The 20,148-nt window shown below is 39.5% G+C and overlaps 1 protein-coding gene across 1 annotated transcript; it reads left to right on the plus strand.

Moving 5' to 3' along the window:
• Positions 1–255: 255 nt before the first annotated feature.
• Positions 256–19,717, plus strand: PPP1CC (protein phosphatase 1 catalytic subunit gamma). Its single transcript, XM_027566790.1, has 8 exons — positions 256–702; positions 10,880–11,011; positions 11,723–11,953; positions 15,553–15,657; positions 16,628–16,851; positions 17,060–17,194; positions 18,151–18,211; positions 19,086–19,717. Exons 1-8 carry the CDS (start codon positions 648–650, stop codon positions 19,154–19,156), a joined length of 1,014 nt encoding a protein of 337 aa, XP_027422591.1. The 5' UTR covers positions 256–647; the 3' UTR covers positions 19,157–19,717.
• Positions 19,718–20,148: the final 431 nt, after the last annotated feature.

The following is a 20,148-nucleotide window of genomic DNA, read 5'->3' on the forward strand; positions in this document are numbered from 1 at the left end:
CAAAGAGAGTCAACCTATTTCACTGTTCACCTCTACCACAGATTTCTCTTAAGGGGAAATTCCAGGACACCCAAATTCCCTCCGTGGGCTTTTCACATGGCCAGGTCTGCAAAACACTTAGCCGCAGTGAACAGTGTCCTGCGAAGCCCGCAACCCTCGAGTGCACAGCTGCATCTTCTCCCCCATCCCCAACTCCCGCGTTCAACTTTGCAACTCACGCTCCCGCCAGGGGGCCTATTTGCTCGGCCCGTTTGGCGGAAGGATTCCGCGCGCGATCGCATTTACCCTCAACGGTCTCCTCCCCATTCCCGCGTTCTGGCCCCGCCTCCTTCCCTCTCCCTGGCCCCGCCCCCTCCCGGGTGCCCTATGGCCCACAAAGAAGTCCCGGCCGGGCCGCTGCACTCCCCCGCGCGCATTCGTGCGCCGCCCGAGGCTGGCTAAGGAGTCGGCGGCCATTTTGTTCTTCTCGTGGTTCCAGTGGGGAGAGAAGGAGGAAGCAGGGAGCGGGGCGGTTGGGGGGAACCCACCGCGGCTTCTGCCACCGCCGCCACCACCATCTCTGTGCTCGTGGCGTGGGACAGGAGGTGTGAATCCCGGGCGCGAGCCGGCGGCGGCGCCGCTGCGGGAAGGTCGGCGGTGGGAAGGCGATGGCGGATATAGATAAACTCAACATCGACAGCATCATCCAACGGCTGCTGGAAGGTGAAGGGGGCGGCGGGCGGCTCCGGAGACTCGCGGGGGAGGGGGATTTGGGAGGCCTGTTGGGCTTGCTTCGCCGAGACGAGTGAGCCCCGCGAGTTCGCCCGCGGGCCGGGGACTGCCGCGGGATGGAGGTTGCCCGGGGTTCCGCACTTGGCCCAACCTGCGGACCCTCTTGCCTCCGCTCATTCATTGCTAGAGGGTGCAGCCTTTCTCCTGGCCGTAAAATTTGAAAACTCCGCTCCCCACCCCCACGTTTCCGGTACGTACCCCCGGCGCCCGGCACTCCGGACCAATCTTTGGAGAATATTGGGGGCCCCAGTCCAACCTACTGGACTGCTCGTTCCGAACTTCGTGGTTCTCAATATTTTGGAAAGCAATATGATGCGGATATGGATTTCACCAAGCTTGAGGGCTTCTTTCCTAGCCTGCTTATTTTTATTTTTTTGTGAGGCTTGGGGTCGAGGGCCCCGTTACTTGTTACTTGGTAACGAACGTTCATTCTCAGGGAGATGTTGGAACCCATATTCTCCTGCCCTCCCAGATATGCTTTTTAAGTTGTCTTTATCCCGGGGAAGTCTCCGCGCTCTTTTCTGAACGTGCCTCTGAATCGTGAAACGGCAGTGATGACAGTTTCGTTAGGATCTTTGCAGTGTGCCAAGCTCTGTTAAGCGCTTTGCGTTCACTGCATTTTGCTGTCTTTTAGTCGCATCCGACTTTCCGATCCTATGGACTTGAGCATGCCAGGCTTCCCTGTCCTTCACCATCTCCCGGAGCTTGCTTAAACTCATGTCCATTGAGTCGGTAATGCCATCCAACCGTCTTGTTCTCTGTCGTCCGCTTCTCCTGCTTTCAATCTTTCCCAGCATCAGGGTCTTTTCTAATGAATTGTCTCCAATACTTTGCATGCATCGCATAAATCATATTAGCCATCGCTTCTAAAGCGCTTACTGTGTGTAAGGCATTTTTTGGAGCTCTTTACATAGATTTCATGTAATACACGAGGTAGATGCCCTTTTTTTCCTGACTAAGACCCAGAAAAGTGTAGTCACTTAACCAGTTAGTGATAGTCAAGTTTCAAACCCAGGCAGCCAGGAACTCAACGTCATTCAAGTCACCCTGTGTGTGAAGGAAGGAGGTGTCCAGTGGTTGAGCAAAGGTTAAAATAAATCTTTAATTTTGACTGACCTAAAACTCCTGAGGTGTCCGGCGATTGATTTCTATTGATGTGGGAGAGGGATGAAGTTCGGATTTTAAGGAGAGACGCTGAAATAAAATCACCCACTACCCCCGAATTCTAGAGCACATCTATTAATAATAACATCTAATTCCGAACTTTGAAATAATTCAGATCCTTTTCTTGAGTGTTGGATAATGTAGATTTGGCTGAGTTTTAACTGCATTTTTGCTTTTATATTCTAAAATATTGTTGAACTGTAAATGCTCAGAGATGGAGTCTAGCGTAAACAGTTGGATAGCTCTGGTGTTAGAATTCGCAGATCTTTTAAGTCATGAGAATGAAACTTCATCTTAATCTGTGTGCAGATTTTTTCCTTTTATAGTGTCTCAAAAGAAAAACTCATTAAATGAGCCCCTGAAATGTCACTGCCATTTGTGGGTGAAAACCTTGTTTTTCATTCAGTATCTGGCATTTATTAGAAGAATCACACTTTTAATATTTGTTAATATAGTTCTTTGGTTTATGTGAGACAGCAGTGGGTCAGAAACGGATTAAAACAATTTGCTATAAGAAAAGAACTTAAATTTTTCTCATTCAAAAATTGTAAATTCTGCATGTCTATGCAGGGACATGTGTGGCTTTATTTCTTTGAGAAAGCTGGAAAAAATGGAAGCTGTGGATTAGAAACAGAATTTTAAGATTAGTTAGGTCTTAATTGTGGGGTTGCCCATAACTTTTATATTCATATAACATCTTATTAATTTTAATCTTATTTTTTAAATTGTGCTAAGAAATTTGCGTTGATTAACCTGGATCATTTACAGTGAGATCAGTCATTTCTTAATAGTTTCTATACATGTTATGTTGCGCTGGAAAACCAGGTTTTTTTAACATTTCATTTTTTTTTCATTGAAATTAGTAAAGCAGTGCGTTTTCATTCCTCGGGAATAAACTAGCTGCTCAACATTCTTAATGTTGTTGTTTTTTTTTCTCATCAATGTTAGATTGTCAGAGAAACTATTGGAAATGATCTATTGAAGATATATATGTATATCTTTCCAGGGTAGAAGATGTTGATAAGTTGTGATTTTTTTTTTTTTTTTTAATGCCTCACAAAGTTTTTCCTCTAAAAATTTTCATTAAGATTTAAATATATCTGAAGATGGAGGGAATGTGAGTTTTATGACCTTTTTAGAAATTTTTTACATGTTCAGAATTGTCTCTCTTAAAGTGGAGCTATACAGCTAGTTGAGAAGTAGCTCAGTGATAGTACTAAAAAGACCATTCAAAGGTGAAGTCTTAGCTAACAAAACACCTTGCTTTAAGTTGTAGTCACTACAGCTTTGCAGTTATTTTCTACTCTAAACTTTTAGATTTTCTTTAAGGAGGCAACATTCTGCCACCCACCTGGGAAGGTCTGCCTTGCAGGTGATAAAACCTTGGGATTGTCACTCTTGTGTGTTATTCATGTTCACTTGCTTAAATGCACGGTAAAACTTTGGATTTAGAGAATAAATCAGCTGCTGATTTGTCTGATAGTCCTACTGTGTTGGAGAAAAGTGAGATTAGAGTGAGGTTAGTTTTGTAACTGATCTCCTACAGAGAATGATTGATGGCTAGTAATTTTCTTGCAAAGCAGACAGTTGTAATTTCGCATCCTGCTTTGAGAGAAGCATCTCACCTCTGAAGATGGTGGTTGTCAAACTGCAGGACTGTGTCAGGCTCTGCACAATTGCTTGATTTGCATTAGTGATTTAAATGTGACTTCTGTCCTGGCCCTACGAATTTAATCCTCTAATTTGTAAAAATAGTCCCTGTGTTTAGTTTTTTGATGTGAAATGAAACATGTTCATATTGTAATGTTTAAAAAAGACAGTGGTCCCTGGTCCTGAAGATAATAAAGGACAAACATAATGGCACAAGAAAAAAATTCTTAATATATGCTGACCAAGGAAAACAAAAATAATCTTTCTTAATGAGTTTACACATCAGATCATTTTAACAATTAGACGCTTTTCTTGGGATTAATGATCATAGGGCATTTTGTTGATTAAGACAGTAATCATAAAGTTGTATGTTACTAGTACCCTTAACTTCCAAGAAGCCTGTATTATGAGGACCTCCCCTCCCCTCCCACATGTCAATTGTATGCTGCATTCTCTCCTACAAGTAAGAAGAGAAAGGTCTTAGAGCTATGATCTGCAGCTTGCACCAATCCTAAATTGCAGCTGGGGAAGGGTTACTCTGTGCCCACAGTGCCCCCTCGCCTGACAGTAGCAGGAGGAAGCAGTGAAATCTAACAGGATGGGGTGTGTCATTCTGTGGTGGTTGAGGGAATGTAAGCTGCGGGAGCAGGCAGGCTTTCCTCCTCCAAGCTGGGGGAATGGATGCCAGGCTGCACCATGCGTTAATAGCACATCCGCCGTAGAGGTTGGTGAGATTGTTCTGTATCTGTGAAGCTGCAGTCATGTGCCATTGCCATTCAGTCTGCCTGAGTAGGTGAGGGTTACTGATCTTGAAGCAGGGAGAGGATATACAGACTTGGTCATTTCACTCAATTTACTCTGAAGGGTGTTAGTGGACCTTGAAAACTAGAATGTGAAGGAGATAATATCCTGATACGAATCGCTGTGTAAATGAGGAAACTGGAAAGAACAATGTACAGAATTCTGTACATTTTTGTTTGTTGTTTAATTCAAGAACAATGTACAGAATTCTGGGGCAAATTTTTTGTTTTAGGATCAGACCACTGTATGCAAAGCATGTAAGAATAGATGATTTACTTAATGGTCTTGATGTTTTACCTGAAATCTCCAATTTCACCGCCCCCCCCCCCCCTGCAGCTTACTGGCATCCCTTATCTAGAGAAGATTGTCTGTTACCAATATTAAGGCTTACAAAAATGCCACTCAGCACAAATGTAGGGTCAGATGTCAAGTCTAATCAAGCGTAGGTGATAAGACTGTAGAGAGTTAAAGATTTTTCAATGAATTGTCTTCACTCTAGGTGTAGAAAACTCAAGGTTCTTCATTGAGAGCAGTAGACAGTGTTTTGCAGCTACATCCTGATTGTATATATGCCTTGAGAAAATTGATGTCACCTTTAAATGCCCAAAGTATCACACCAGCAGTTAGCAAAGTCGAGGTGGGGAAAGGGCGGCTTAGAAATTAAAATGGCTGAAAAGTGGATGTCTTCCTGCTGGTGACTTTGCACTGAAACTGAATGGTTCTTGATTAACTTTTTTGTGGCTTACAGTTTTTGTAGAAAAGACCTCAGTTGTTTGTGAGAAAGTTTTGATATTATAGAAACTCAGTGTTTTTTGTTTGTTTTGGTTTGAGGTTTTATTTTCCTAAATTTGTCAAATGTTGTGAGGTTATTGTCACTAAAATAAATATGATGTGGCATATTGTTAAGATTACCACCTTTTTAATAGGATTATCTTATTAGCAAAGTCTCTGTTGACATTTTTATACTGGTTGTGCCAATTTTAGGTTTTAAAACTTGATTATAATTGAGCTAAGGCTTTTTAGTGGGTATGCTATTCCTTTTCTATGACCTTTCAACAATTAAGGGGCAAGAAGAATACATGCTTATCCCTCGTAAGTAGCCCCAAAGTAGTCTTATTTCATAAGTAATCCCAAAGTAGTCTTAAGTTATTACAAGTTTTTATCAGTTTGTTTACTATAAAATTGCATGGGAGTTTTTATCATGTGCTCATGTGAGTGATTTGCCAGATAAATAAATGAAGATATAAGTTAGAACAGAACAGTCTTTGCTCGTAACAGCCCTAATGCAGTTTTCTGAATCTGCCATTTTAGCCAGATAAAAGCTTTTACTCAAAAGTTGCACATTTGGAAATGCCCTGGCCATCCACTGGTTAGGACTCCAAGCTGTCTCTGTCGAGGGCAATCTCTGGTCAGGGAACTAAGATCCTGCAGGCCTCAAAGTGCTGCAAAAAAAAAAAAAAAGAGAAGTCACGTGCCTAAGACCTAAGTTGACCATTGTAATGGATCAGTCACGAATCTGTATATGTCCGCTCTGCCTGCTGATTTTATTTCTATACAGTACCTAGCACCTGGACTTGGTAGACACATTCTGCCTGGAAAATGAAATTCTCTTGGAATTTCATTTTGGAATATTTTGTATTTCATTGGCAATTGTTGAAATAACTTCATACATGCAGTTTGAACTACTACTTAGGAAGATACCATTAGGAGACAACCCATGAACTTCCAGCTTGGGTCGCTCTTGTTTACATCTCGTCATGCACAGCACAGTGAGGTTCAAGTAGGCAGTGCTGCTGCTGCTTGGTCACTGAGTCCTAGCTGACTGTTGTGACCCCATGGACTGGACTGCCAGGCTCCTCAGTCCATGGGATTTACCAGGCAAGGATACTGGAATGGGTTGCCATTTCCTTCTCCAGGGGATCGTCCCAATCCAGGGATCGAACCCAAGTCTCCTGTGTCTCCTGCTTGGCAGGTGTATTCTTTACCACTGAGCCACCTGGGCAGCCCTGAAATACATAGTGACTGATGTTTATTGAGCAGCACTGTACTGTTCGCATTTTTTCTTTGTAGCTAATAGTGATAAAATAGATACGCAAGCCTTTGTCTTTTTAATGGTGTTGAAGATGTCCCTAAGATAAACTTTTAGTTTTCAACTTTTATAGAGGGGGAGTTCTCGGTACAGAATGTATAATAATCTGCAGTTACCTAGTTTGTCTTATCTTCTAAATCCTGTACTAGAATGTAAACCTCCCAAGAAAAGGGACACAGTTCTTGTCTCTCCTGTTGCCAGAAGAGGATGCCCAGCATCTATCACTGGTTCTGGCAGGTAGTAAGTGCCCAGCAGCTATTTTGTTGAATATTTGTGTGAAGCATAGTAAAAATGAATGTTGATAGTCTTAACAAGTAGATTGCATCGTTTAATTTTTAATGCTTCCTGTTTGTAAGGATGCCTATGATTTTTTATACTCATCAAATTTTTCTTAAGCACCAATGACTGTATAGAGGTTTAGTAGTTTGTCCTATAAAATCTCTTTTGGTTTAGAAGTAGAATGAAAACAAATTCTTTCCTTTTTTTTTTTTTTTTTAACTTTTTCTTCTTTGTTATTGCTTATGAACTTATAAAATGGCAAAAACAGTTGTGTGCTGTTTACTTGCTTTCATTTGTTTTCTTACTAAGTTTCTAAGTTAATGCCATATATTTTAAACATATTTTCAAGATGAAGAACAAATTCTTAAATGGGAGAGTGATCTGATGGAAGCACCACTTCAGAGCTAGAGTCAGGGTGTGCTCCTTGCAGGCTCTATGACCTTGGACCAAGTCACTGAGCCTCTTCAGCCTGTAACACAGAGAAGTGACAGCACCTGACTTGTGGGATTGCTGTACTGAATGGCTCTGTGAATAAAGCCTCTTAGTGCAGCAGTACCCAGCACGTGGGAAGTGCTCCCTAGGTGTTAGCTACAGCTAGTACATGATTCTCCATGATGGACACTGAAAATAGTGAAGTAGACTTCTTATGCTGTCAGCTAATAGGCCATCTCTAAGAAATGCCTGCTGTGTTCACTCAGACTGCCAAAACCCATTTTGAAATCTTCATTTTCTGTTAGATAAAACTTTAAGAGTAATCCTAAATTTTCAAAACTAGAAAAATACTCTAGTAAAGCCTATAAGAATGATGCTGTTGCTTTGTCATTTGAAAACACAGACACGGTTTTTGTTCTTGTTTTTGGCTAATCAGTGTATAGTCTGGGGTGCATGCTAATTGTAATGCCACAAATGAACAGATTTTATTAAGACTTCATTCATGCAACAAATTTTGAGTACCTACCACATACTGGCTATGGGCATGTACACTGCAGGGCTAGTGGTGTGGTCCTGAGGTTACATTCTACCAGGATGAATAGATGGAAGTGAACTGGCAGTTATAATACAGAGTGTGTGCTGGGCCGTGTTGGGAGAGCATTTCAGAAAGCATAAAGCCGGCTTGTTAAGGGGGGAGAAGATGGCTAAGGGGTTTTCCAGCGTGAGGTGATATCTAAGCAGTCTCGAAAGATGAGCAGGTATTTGCCAGTTGGTAGATGGTTTTGATGGAGTTTCTGTTTATATAGTTTTATTTATTGAGCTAATTGTTGGGAATTTAAGAAGCTTTGTGACTGTGTTTTTAATGAGCACTGTTCAGACATAAACTGAATCTTGATTTGTTCTGGAAAAACTGTATTTAATCCTCAGTCCACATCAGGAACACTTTTTAAATTGTTGGTGTTGCATGGAGCTCTGCCAGGTACTGTATGATGACCTAGAGGGGTAGGATGAAGATGGGAGGGTGGAAGGAGATAAGTGTATACCTATTGCTGAGTCAAGGTATTATACAGCAGAAACTAGCACAACATTGTAAGGCAGTTAGCCAATTAAAAGTAAATTTTAAAAAATTGTTAGTATTGTTCTTTACTAATCTCTGTGCTCTGATCCTTCGGGGACAGTCATATTAAGAAAACTACAATTATCATGAACTGTGTCTAAAGGATGTAGTGGGAAGTCTCCAAACCAGTAAAATGTGTATTAGCAGCATTGATTTAATCTGATAGCATTCATATTAAAAGTATGGCTTGTGTTCCCTATAGGTATAAGTCTTCTAAAAGACTTAGAGTGGGCTGTCCCCTTACAAGTGTGGGCCTCTGCTGAAAAAGATTCCCTTTGAAACCAGAAGCGTTTAGGAGTCCCCTAGCCAAAAATAAAGTTTCCTGTTGGGCAGTATGCCCAACCTTCTGGCTGACTTGTGGTAAAATCACTGATGACTGGGGTTTTCTGGCCAGTAAAGCAATGATCCCACTGTCTTTTCACTGGGAGGGTTTCTTGAGTTCTCTCCTTATGTGTGTGTCTAGAAAGAAAAAATGACTTTGGTTCAGGAAAAAAGTTGGTTTTGTTTCACAAACAACTCAGTTGCTGTGGTATTGTGTATGTGTCTGTTAGTGTAGTCCCTCAAAAATTATTCTTACTGTGCTTTCCCTTGAGTTGATTCTTGTTTCTTAATATTTGATCAGCATGAGACTGGTGGTCTCTTAGTTCAGTTACATGTTTTGGAGTCCAAAGAGGTGATTTGCTTAAGACTATAAAACCAATACAGAAACCTGGCTTCTAGTTGCCAGTCCAATGCACTCAACGTTTTCTTTTTGCTGTACCCCCTAAGAGTTTGACTCTTTTCCCTTGTCATCCTTTCTTACGTATTGTCTTCCATTGAAAAAAATAACACCCTTCCATTTCTGCTCAGCTTGTTTCCTCAGAGAATTTCATTTCAGTGGCTATTCAGGCTGAAGGAGGGCTTCCCCTAAGAGTATTTTTCAAATTTAGGCACAGCCCTCTTTAATAGAAAAAAAAAAAATTCTCCGCAGATACCAGGGTTTTTTTAACTTGAAATTTTTATTACTCTGTAATGTTACTTAGATATTTACAGAACAAAGCTAGATAAAAACCAGTTAAACATATTGCTCTTGTTTAGCATTAGGCTAGATGATTTTGAATTTGAATATAAAGCCTTCAAAACTGATAAAGTTTAAATTAACATTGATTTAATCTGCTTATGACTTTATATTGGGTTTAATGGTAGAAAGATGTAGGCTTAGCTCTGTACTTAGTCTGGTTCTGTGTTTTTGCCTCAGTTCTAGTTCAGAGAATGCCTCCTTTCATGAATTCCTTGTACAAAACAAGTGTTAAGATTTTGATTGCAGTCTGATGGTAATCAGTCCCCATATTTAACCAGACCCTGGCACTTCATAAGGGGCTTCCCTGGTGCCTCCCTGGTGACTCAGATGGTAAAGAATCTACCTGCGATACAGGAGACACAGGTTTGATGCCTGGGTTGGGAAGATCCCCTGGAGAAGGGCATGGCAACCCACTCCAGTATTCTTGCCTGGAGAATCCCATGGATAGAGGAGTCTTGTGGGCTGCTGCAGTCCACGGGGTTGCTAAGAGTCAGACACGACTTAGAGACTGAACAGCAACAGCAGCCACTTCATAACTGTAAGATTAAGGTAAGTTTAGTAATGCAGTGCTACTTGTTATTTATTACCCTGGAAAAGGAAACGGCAACCCACTCAAGTATTCTTGCCTGGAAAATCCGTGGACAGAGGAAGGAGCCTGGCAGGCTGCAGTCCCTGGGCTCGCAAAAGGGTTGGGCACAACTTGACGACTAAACTACAGGCAGTGCAGTGCTGTTTGTTATATATTTAATAACTGTCTAATCTGTTGCAACTAGAGTCAAAACAATTTCATTTCTTACTGCTACCTACCTGCTGATAAATGAATTATTATAAGGCCAGAGGATATCTTACGCTTCACTTTGATAGTGAGTAGAACTCGAGTCTTCTGATGTGATGCATGCTGTGCCGTGATCTCTTCCTCCTTTTTCTCAAGTTTTACCTGTTCCAGTTACTAGGAAACCTTTCTCACAGCATACGCTGACATCCTTTGCCATGTATAGACATGAGTGTATTCACAAATTCAGGCCTAGAAAGTTGCATAGCAAAATACCCACAACACGCATACATGGTGTTTTAATGAAAAACAGCACAGTAAATTTTTTTCATAAGATCTTGGACCATGGAGAGAGACCTTTGGTCCTCTGAAAAACACTGATTGGGAGGGAGAGATCCTGAGCATTTCCAATCTCATATTTTAAAACAAGGAATTGTTAGAACTGACTCAGTAACATGACAGTCTCTAAGACCTCCTGCTCTACAAATACTAATTCATTTATAAGGCTGGAGAAGAGAAGATAACGGGAGGCAAAAAGAGCTGATCTGGTGAGTGGGCTGTAGGTGAACAAGGCCAATTGTTATTTTTATGTGTCCTGAAAATAAAGCCTAGTCAGAAAGTAGTTAAACCATGTTCTTGTCTCCTCTTTATTTAAAGCTTGTGCCTTTTCATATATGTTTAATTTTTATATGAAATCTTACTTTGACTTCACTTGACTAAATTGGGGTTTTTCTCCCCCTACAGTGAGAGGGTCCAAGCCTGGTAAGAATGTCCAGCTACAGGAGAATGAAATCAGAGGACTGTGCTTAAAGTCCCGAGAGATCTTTCTCAGTCAGCCTATCCTGCTAGAACTTGAAGCACCACTCAAGATATGTGGTAAGTTTTGGTGCACAGTTTCCTTTGGTTATGTGATTAATTGACTGAGTCAAGGGTATATATAGATGGTATATAGACGATACTATGTTAGCCAGTAGAATCATGTACTATTTATGAATAACCTAGAACTACATTATGTATTGTAGCTTTAGAATAAATACCTCTAATGGACCGAGTTTACTTAGATGTGCTTCAGATTTTCTTAAAATTATTTTGCTAAAGAAATACAAACATTGCAGAAGAAAGGAACGGAAACAGAGTGGAGAGCTAAGAAAAGGCCTGAACCTATATATAAGCTTAAAGCAAATACTCTTTGGCAGTATCTAGCAGGGAGATTGAAAGCCAGATGTATTGGTGGGTGTAGTGTGTGTGTGTGTGTGCCTTTGTCACATGGGGTCAGGGCTTGTTAAGAGTGCATCGCTTCTGCTGGCACGGTCCCTAGAGACTGAGCTGTTGGACATTTGATATTGATCAGCCAGCCTGAAAGGGAAACGGTCTTCCTTGGCAGGAAGGCCTGCCTAACCATTAATAATCCGTTCTGCAAAATAAATTATTAATTACTTGAGTTGTGTGTGTGATTCTGATATACACTTAAAATTTTCACTAAGCTCTGTTGGACTAAATAAATACTACACAACAGTGTAAATTAGTTATGTGGGTGGTTTGAACTATACGAATGAAGACACTGTGTAATAAAATTCTTGCTTCTAGGTGATATCCATGGGCAATACTATGATTTGCTTCGACTTTTTGAGTACGGTGGTTTCCCGCCAGAAAGCAATTACCTGTTTCTTGGGGACTATGTGGACAGGGGAAAACAATCACTGGAGACTATCTGCCTCTTGTTGGCTTACAAAATCAAATATCCCGAGAATTTTTTTCTTCTCAGAGGAAACCACGAATGTGCCAGCATCAATAGAATTTATGGATTTTATGATGAATGTAAGTACTTTCTACAGTAAGATTTACTTATATTGAGATATATGGTCGTAAACTGAACATGTTTCTGTTAGGATTTGTGAGAGTTTAGATGTAGTGTTGTCATTCTTCATGCTTACTATTTTGTTAACTAGTTTTTGTCCTGGCTGCTTTCTTGGGGTAAAAAACTTAACATTTGTTACAGTATGATAATGCCCTGGATTCTTGTATGATGTGATGATTAGATTAGGAAATAGTGATAACAGTGGTGATTTCTTTTAAGGTAATTGTTGTGAATAGTTGCAGATACTTTAATTTTTAGTACAACTCTGAGAACCTGTCCAAATAGATAGCTTTGTTTTTGATAACTTTATTGAGATAAAATTTCATCCATTTTAAGTGTACAGTTCAGTGAATTAAATTCATAGAATTACACAACCATCACACAGTCCTGTGTAAGCACTACGCTACTTTCTGTCTCTATAGGTTTGCCTTTTCTAGACGTTGCATATAAATGGAAACTTGGAATATACAAATAACTTTTGTAATTTGTAATGTAGTTCTTTTTCCTTTGGCACATCCAAACCCAAGAAAAACAGTACTCACTATCTGAAATTGTGTGCTGAAAGGAGAAAACAGGGCAGCAAGGGGACGCTAATTAAAAGTATTTGAATAATTTATACATTGTTTGACCCATTTTGAAGGTACACTTTGAATTGATAATTGACAGGAACAAGATTCCTAAAGCCTTGAAAATAATCAGTTTCAGTGGAGTTTTTATTGATGCTGCTGTTTAAGTAACTATAAATTAAAAAACATTTTTTTTAATCCTTATCTGCATCTTCCTTTTGTATTGATCATCTCTGTGAGTGGGAGTGGTTAAGGAGTTGGAATTACTAGCACTTGCCAGTGTAATTATAACAAGTCTGGTTTTGTCTCTGTGGTCGTACCCTAGACTGTAATCATAACCTGTAGTCTCTCAAGGTGTGTTACTCCATCTCGGTTTCACTTAGATGTGTTCCTCTAGTTTATTTGTTGGAAGTACATTGCTAGAAAGGTTCCCTTCATAAACTTAGTCCTCGTACTCACAGCCTCTCCCTTGACTGTATGTATGTATGTAGTCCAAGACCCAGCTTGGACTACATAAGATAAGGTGGGAGAAAATGGACTATACTTCAGTAAAATTAAAAAAAGAATGAGGTGGGTGAAAAGGATATTTGATATTGACAGTGAGTCTTACCAGAGAGGGACTAGCAAGGCAGTCACTATTTAGGTAATGAAATGAGAGGCAGAGAATTTTGTAACATTGTGTTTTAGGAATTTGTTACAGGTACTACTATTTAGAGCATTTTCCTTTTTATATAGTGGTTAGCCAATATTTTGATGTTTTATTTGAGAAAGTTCAAATTCACACAATCTCTTTGTTGTGATATACTTCCTAGTGTGTTAGCTACATCATTTTTGGTTTCTTTTTTATTAGAAGCCTTAATGATTTAGAAGGTTGGCATTGAATAGTATCCATTTTGACTCTTTGTCTTCAAGACTCGTGTAATGAATGACCTTGTACTCCAACTTTCCCCTCTCCCATCAGGGAGGTATAGTTTGCCACCCCGTCTGTGGGCCTGAAAGTATCCTGACATAGGTGGCTTTCAGTGGATGGTTTTCCAACTTAAGAAAACATTGATAATTTTGTTAAAATTGTACTGTATTGAAATTTTTTATTCAAATGTAGATTTCTATGAAGGAATTTTATTTTTTTTTAATTTTATTTTATTTTTAAACTTTACATAATTGTATTAGTTTTGCCAAATATCAAAATGAATCTGCCACAGGTATACATGTGTTCCCCATCCTGAACCCTCCTCCCTCCTCCCTCCCCATACCATCCCTCTGGGTCGTCCCAGTGCACTAGCCCCAAGCATCCAGTATCGTGCATCGAACCTGGACTGGCAACTCGTTTCTTACATGATATTTTACATGTTTCAATGTCATTCTCCCAAATCTTCCCACCCTCTCCCTCTCCCACAGAGTCCATAAGACTGTTCTATACATCAGTGTCTCTTCTGCTGTCTCGTACACCGGGTTATTGTTACCATCTTTCTAAATTCCATATATATGCGTCAGTATACTGTATTTATGTTTTTCCTTCTGGCTTACTTCACTCTGTATAATAGGCTCCAGTTTCATCCACCTCATTAGAACTGATTCAAATGTATTCTTTTTAATGGCTGAGTAATACTCCATTGTGTATATGTACCATAGCTTTCTTATCCATTCATCTGCTGATGGACATCTAGGTTGCTTCCATGTCCTGGCTATTATAAACAGTGCTGCGATGAACATTGGGGTACACGTGTCTCTTTCCCTTCTGGTTTCCTCAGTGTGTATGCCCAGCAGTATGATTGCTGGATCATAAGGCAGTTCTGTTTCCAGTTTTTTAAGGAATCTCCACACTGTTCTCCATAGTGGCTGTACTAGTTTGCATTCCCACCAACAGTGTAAGAGGGTTCCCTTTTCTCCACACCCTCTCCAGCATTTATTATTTGTAGACTTTTGGATCGCAGCCATTCTGACTGGTGTGAAATGGTACCTCATAGTGGTTTTGATGTGCATTTCTCTGATAATGAGTGATGTTGAGCATCTTTTCATGTGTTTGTTAGCCATCTGTATGTCTTCTTTGGAGAAATGTCTATTTAGTTCTTTGGCCCATTTTTTGATTGGGTCGTTTATTTTTCTGGAGTTTCAATGGAATAAAATAGAAAGCTCAGAGATAAATCCACGCACATATGGACACCTTATCTTTGACAAAGGAGGCAAGAATATACAATGGATTATGAAGGAATTTTAAAACCACTGCTGAACGTGATAGACTTATTTCCTAAGTGTAGCAAGCACTCTGAGCTACCATTTCCTCCATTCCCCCTGCCCGTGTTATGACTGTAGTCCTGGAAAAGCTGAGGTATCTGTTGTTGGATAAAATGTGAATATGTGTGACACTTTTCTGATGCCAGAGCTGTCTGGTCTGTAGTAATAGGAAACTGCATTAGGGGTTCTGGCTCAGAATCTTGAGGATTTGGAAGCTTGAAGAGACCTTGGCAGTTATCCAGGAATCTTTCTGGAGCCAGATGCTCCTGGCGGTCTGAGGTGGCCTTAGGGGGGAAATGTACAGAGGAAAGAAAGCAGCAGCCCGGGACTAAGTTAATAAGATGCTTAGGCAACAGGAGGAAGAATCTTAATTTTTGATGAAGAAGCCGACAGAGTGAGTTGTGAGTTGTTCTAGGTTGCCTTTGGAAATAGGAACCCACCTATGGTTTGAGAGTGGACAGAAAAGACTATGTTGCAAACAGAGTTGGTGCTATCAAATAATTGTTGAGGCTTAATGATAATCCTTAATCAGTATATCTGGAATTCTGTTTTCAGACCTTGCATGGAATTTTAAAATAGTGCATATGAAACTATAAGTTGTTGCTTATAAATCACACATCCCTTAAATATTACATATATCTAATTCTCTCGTTTTTAATAAAAGCATAGTTTTTGAATATTGCCTTGGAGGACTTATCCTGAGAGTATGTACCTGCAGAACACCAGTCTCTTTTTTAACCATCCCCAAATTTTTCCAGGTAAAAGAAGATATAACATTAAACTATGGAAAACTTTCACAGACTGCTTTAACTGTTTACCGATAGCAGCCATCGTGGATGAGAAAATATTCTGCTGTCATGGAGGTATGTGGGCTGATTTTAATTCCACATAGATTTGGATTCTTCTAAAGAGTGTACACTTTGACATTGATGAATTAACATTCGGATGACTTCCTCTGTGAGGTGACTCTCCTGTACTGCTGTGTTACACCAGGAGTCCGCTCTGGCACATCCAGGATCATCCAGATACAAGTCCAAAGTATGCAGTTGATTTGTTACAGAGAATTCTAGGCTCTGTAACAGTTAGCCTTGAAAATAGAGTACAAAGTATTTTCGAATATAAAATAAACAATGAGCTATACCATAGATCCTCTAGGATACTGAAAATGTGAATATACTTTCCCTTGGACTGTTTTTGATCCTTTCCTTTCAGAAATGTCTCTGACATAGATGTTAAAAGTTTACTTTGCTTGGTGGTTTTACTTCATATGATATAATTAAAATAGTATCGGCAAAGAGGATATCTTTTCATCTGTGTCAGAAGTTAGACAACCATCAAAAAGCCAACTCAACTATATTTTAATAAAACTATTATCCTTGCCCTCCTTATGTACTTATATACTGGTTTTGGTAGAGTTGGACATGTGATTTTTAAAGTCAGATTGAGAGCCAGTTACATCTGAGCTGATTTGACATTACAGTCCTTGGCCAGTGCAGGTTTCCTAGAAAGCTTCACCTAAGTGTCTGCATCTTCTACTCCCAGTCACTACAAGTGGTCATTAGGGTGCTCTGAATGTTGAAGTAACTTTCCTTGTCCTGTTCAGGCACACACTGCCCCACAAATTAGTACATGTAACAAGTTCCAGTGGGCTTCCCACCCCCCTCCCCTTTTTAACAAAAGCTAATAAGTAAGAAAAGATAACCAAAGATTTCATGGAAGTTTTTGTAAGTCATTGAGTCTCTCTGTAGAGAAAGGGAAATAGTAAAGTGTTAACTTCCCTTTTAAAATTGTGTTTTCTTCCATTTTGTTTTTTTTTCCCCCCTCATTTAATAGGTTTATCACCAGATCTTCAATCTATGGAGCAGATTCGGCGAATTATGCGACCAACTGATGTACCAGATCAAGGTCTTCTTTGTGATCTTTTGTGGTCTGACCCCGATAAAGATGTCTTAGGCTGGGGTGAAAATGACAGAGGAGTGTCCTTCACATTTGGTGCAGAAGTGGTTGCAAAATTTCTCCATAAGCATGATTTGGATCTTATATGTAGAGCCCATCAGGTATTGATTTTGAATTTTACATGTACACTTAAGAGCATGTGTGTGAGCACAGATTCTCCTTGTTGATTTTGGTGGGTAGGTATTGCTTATTTATACAAAATGTCTCTGGAAGTGACCTATAGGATGTCAGGCTCAATGGGAAACTGAAGAGTGGTTTTACTCACCTAAAGTTTGCACCTGTTCACATTGAAAACGTTTTCTCTCCAAGGTGGTTGAAGATGGATACGAATTTTTTGCAAAGAGGCAGTTGGTCACTCTGTTTTCTGCGCCCAATTATTGTGGAGAGTTTGACAATGCAGGTGCCATGATGAGTGTGGACGAAACACTAATGTGTTCTTTTCAGGTAGAGGATGTTTTCAGCATTGTTTCCGTTTATTTCTGCATTTTATTGATTTTTAAAAAGTGCTAGTTTCTGCCTATATTCATTTATTTGGAGTAGACTGAAAAATTTTATTTTCCCTTAACTGGTGTTTGTTCTAGTTTAGTAATGAGTGAATTCCTTTTAAAAGAATGAAATGATCATAGAACTTTTGCCCCAATTATTGAATTTAACTGTTTTCATATTATTTGAATACATTAAAATCATGATACATTAAGTCTAAAGCTACAGTGTTAGTACCGTGTTCAGCTAAAATTAAATCACCACTTGTGCATGAAGGTAGTACTTACTCCACGTGCCAGATGTGCCGTGTGATTACCCAGCTCTCCCACCATGCCTCTGTTTCTAAAAAACCTCTGTTGGTTGACCATGACATCATTTGGCCTTCACTTGGCACAAAAGAATCATTTACACGCAAAGTCTACTGCAATTTTTTTCTCAGTTACTATGATTAAACTTATACGACTTCAGGCTTACCCAATCATAAACAAAAACACAGCCACTAAAGTCAAGTCATCAGTTAACTGAATTAAAAGAAGTGTTCTTGATTTTTTTCTTTTAATTATCAGGGAGGTCTTGCAACCCCTAGAGATTATGACATGATCCCCTAGGGGTTTGAGAAACACTGTTCCAAAGAGCTTTACCCCCTGTGTCAGAGGGAATACCTAAAGGTGTGACTTCAAAAAACTGTCATTTTATCCAGAGGCGAAACAGTTTGTCCAGATCGTATATCATAGTGGTTTATAAGAGTATTTATTACCAAAATGTTTGTCAGCTTGGTTTGTATTAATATGCCAGTGGAGCCTTCAAAGTTGTTGGGGCAATTTTAAACAGACTTTCTGAGCAAAAGATTTGAGTGAAATGTAAGACTTGAGGTTAAGTGTATTTCCTAAAATGCATCGTTTTTTGAATCTTTGCAGATATTAAAGCCTGCAGAGAAAAAGAAGCCTAATGCCACGAGACCCGTCACACCTCCAAGGGGTATGATCACAAAGCAAGCAAAGAAATAGATGTCATTTTGATACTGCCTAGTTGGGACTTGTAACATATAGTACATAACCTTCATTTTTAAAACTGTAATGTGTACTGGTCAGCTTGCTCAAATAGTGTTTGTGGGGCTCCCCCTTCCATTTTTGACTTCATGAATGGTATTTGCTGGTTGTAACAGCAAATGAAAGATTCTCCACTCCCAAGGAAATGTTTTGTTTAGTTCCCTGTTCCTTTTACAAACAACATTAATAATGGTGTTAAAGCTGTACACTCAGGACAGTGTCCCCTGTCTAAGGGGTGAGTGTACAGCTGATCTTTTTTTAATTCAGTACAGCTAATGTAAATGGTCATTTTCTTTAGGCTATAAAGAGAGCCCTAGGGTGCTCAATCTGTACATGTTATTGTCATAAAATGCATACTGTTGGATACAAACCACTGTGAACTTTTTTGTTTCAAAGGGATTGCTTTTTTTTTTCTTTCATTGTCTTAATGTACAAACTAGTTTTTATAGCTATCAACATTAGGAGTAACTTTCAACTTTGCCAGCATCACTGGTATGTATATTTAATTAAAGCACACTTTCCCCTACGGTATACTTAAAATGACAATTAAAGCCATTATTTTAAATGTTTGTGACTTTTTTCCTGAAGCCAAAGTTTCTGTTGAAATATATATTGACACTCCCCTAAGTAAGTACAAGGTGGCATGGTTGTGTACACCTGTCACCTTTGTGGGGATTCAAAAACAGGTTTTTGAGTTTGAATAGCAGTTAGTAACATAGTGCTGTTTAAGCTATTAATGATTAAAGTTAATTACATTTTGTACGATTTCCATATAGTCTATTCATTAAGTAATCTTTTTACAGTTACATCAGGCCTGAACCCGTCCATTCAGAAAGCTTCAAATTATAGAAACAATACTGTTCTATACGAGTGACCGATTATGCATTCTTTGGCCTACATTCTTTATTCTGCGATGAAGTTGAGGCTTATAAGTCAAAACAAAGGAACTAACTTACTATCCACCAGTTTATACAGAACTCACAGTATCTATGACTTTTTTAAACTAAGATCTGTTAAAAAGAAATCTGTTTCAACAGATGACCGTGTACAATACCATGTGGTGAAAATTAATTCAGACTTATTAAATGATGACTTGTTAAATCCTCTCAGTGTCAATTTATCAGCACAATACACACAGGAGAACTGTTGATGGCATATTGAATAGATTTTAATGAATAAATTACTCTGGAAACCACGCAGTTTCAATTTGGATTTTTCTTCCTTCAAATAGTCTGTTTTCCAAAGATGGATTGTAATATGGATGCTCATTCTTCAAATTCTTATTGGATATAACTGAGTTTCTGAAGTAGAGAGATGAGATTGAACTATTTAGGGATGTGTGGGACTTGGTGAGTTCTGTGACATCATCTGTATCCATATTTTTTGTCTGGGTTTATTTGAACTTGGCAATAAAATTCAAGAGCTACTTTTTAAATTAGTCTAAGTCAACCACCAGTGTTTTTATACACAAACCTTTGCTCTTTTCTCTCTTCCCTAACTCATATGAAACACAATGTTGTGTCCTACATTTTTCACACATGTGTTGAAGGCACATTCATTTCTCTGGTACATTAAAAGTGGATGGAGAGTGTGTCATTTGAAAAGCTCATTCTTCTATCAAAAACTGGTTGTCTCTTAGGGAGTTGGAAGAGGACCACCTAGTGGGGATTGTTTGAACCAACATTTGCTTGTGGGAGAAAAGAGCATAGTTTGTACTGCAAGCCCTGGCCCTGAGGCATCGGCCGTGCCCGTGCCCCGAGTGTGCTCCTGGGTGACCTTGTGACTTCTAGCTCCTTCCTGCTCTACATTTGTGACAAATTCAGAGTTTGCTTATTCTACTTAGGATATTCTCCCAGGTCTCTAATG

The sequence above is a fragment of the Bos indicus x Bos taurus genome, chromosome 17, assembly GCF_003369695.1.
Source record: "Bos indicus x Bos taurus breed Angus x Brahman F1 hybrid chromosome 17, Bos_hybrid_MaternalHap_v2.0, whole genome shotgun sequence".
Classification (NCBI taxonomy): Eukaryota; Metazoa; Chordata; class Mammalia; order Artiodactyla; family Bovidae; genus Bos; species Bos indicus x Bos taurus.

What these genes read in the sequence shown, in the direction of transcription:
- PPP1CC (XM_027566790.1), top strand. Translation starts at nt 648, where the DNA reads ATGGCGGATATAGATAAACTCAACATCGACAGCATCATCCAACGGCTG. An exon ending in TTATGGATTTTATGATGAAT is followed by an intron (nt 11,954 to 15,552) that starts GTAAGTACTTTC and finishes AAATTTTTCCAG; the next exon opens with GTAAAAGAAGATATAACATT. An exon ending in AATATTCTGCTGTCATGGAG is followed by an intron (nt 15,658 to 16,627) that starts GTATGTGGGCTG and finishes CTCATTTAATAG; the next exon opens with GTTTATCACCAGATCTTCAA.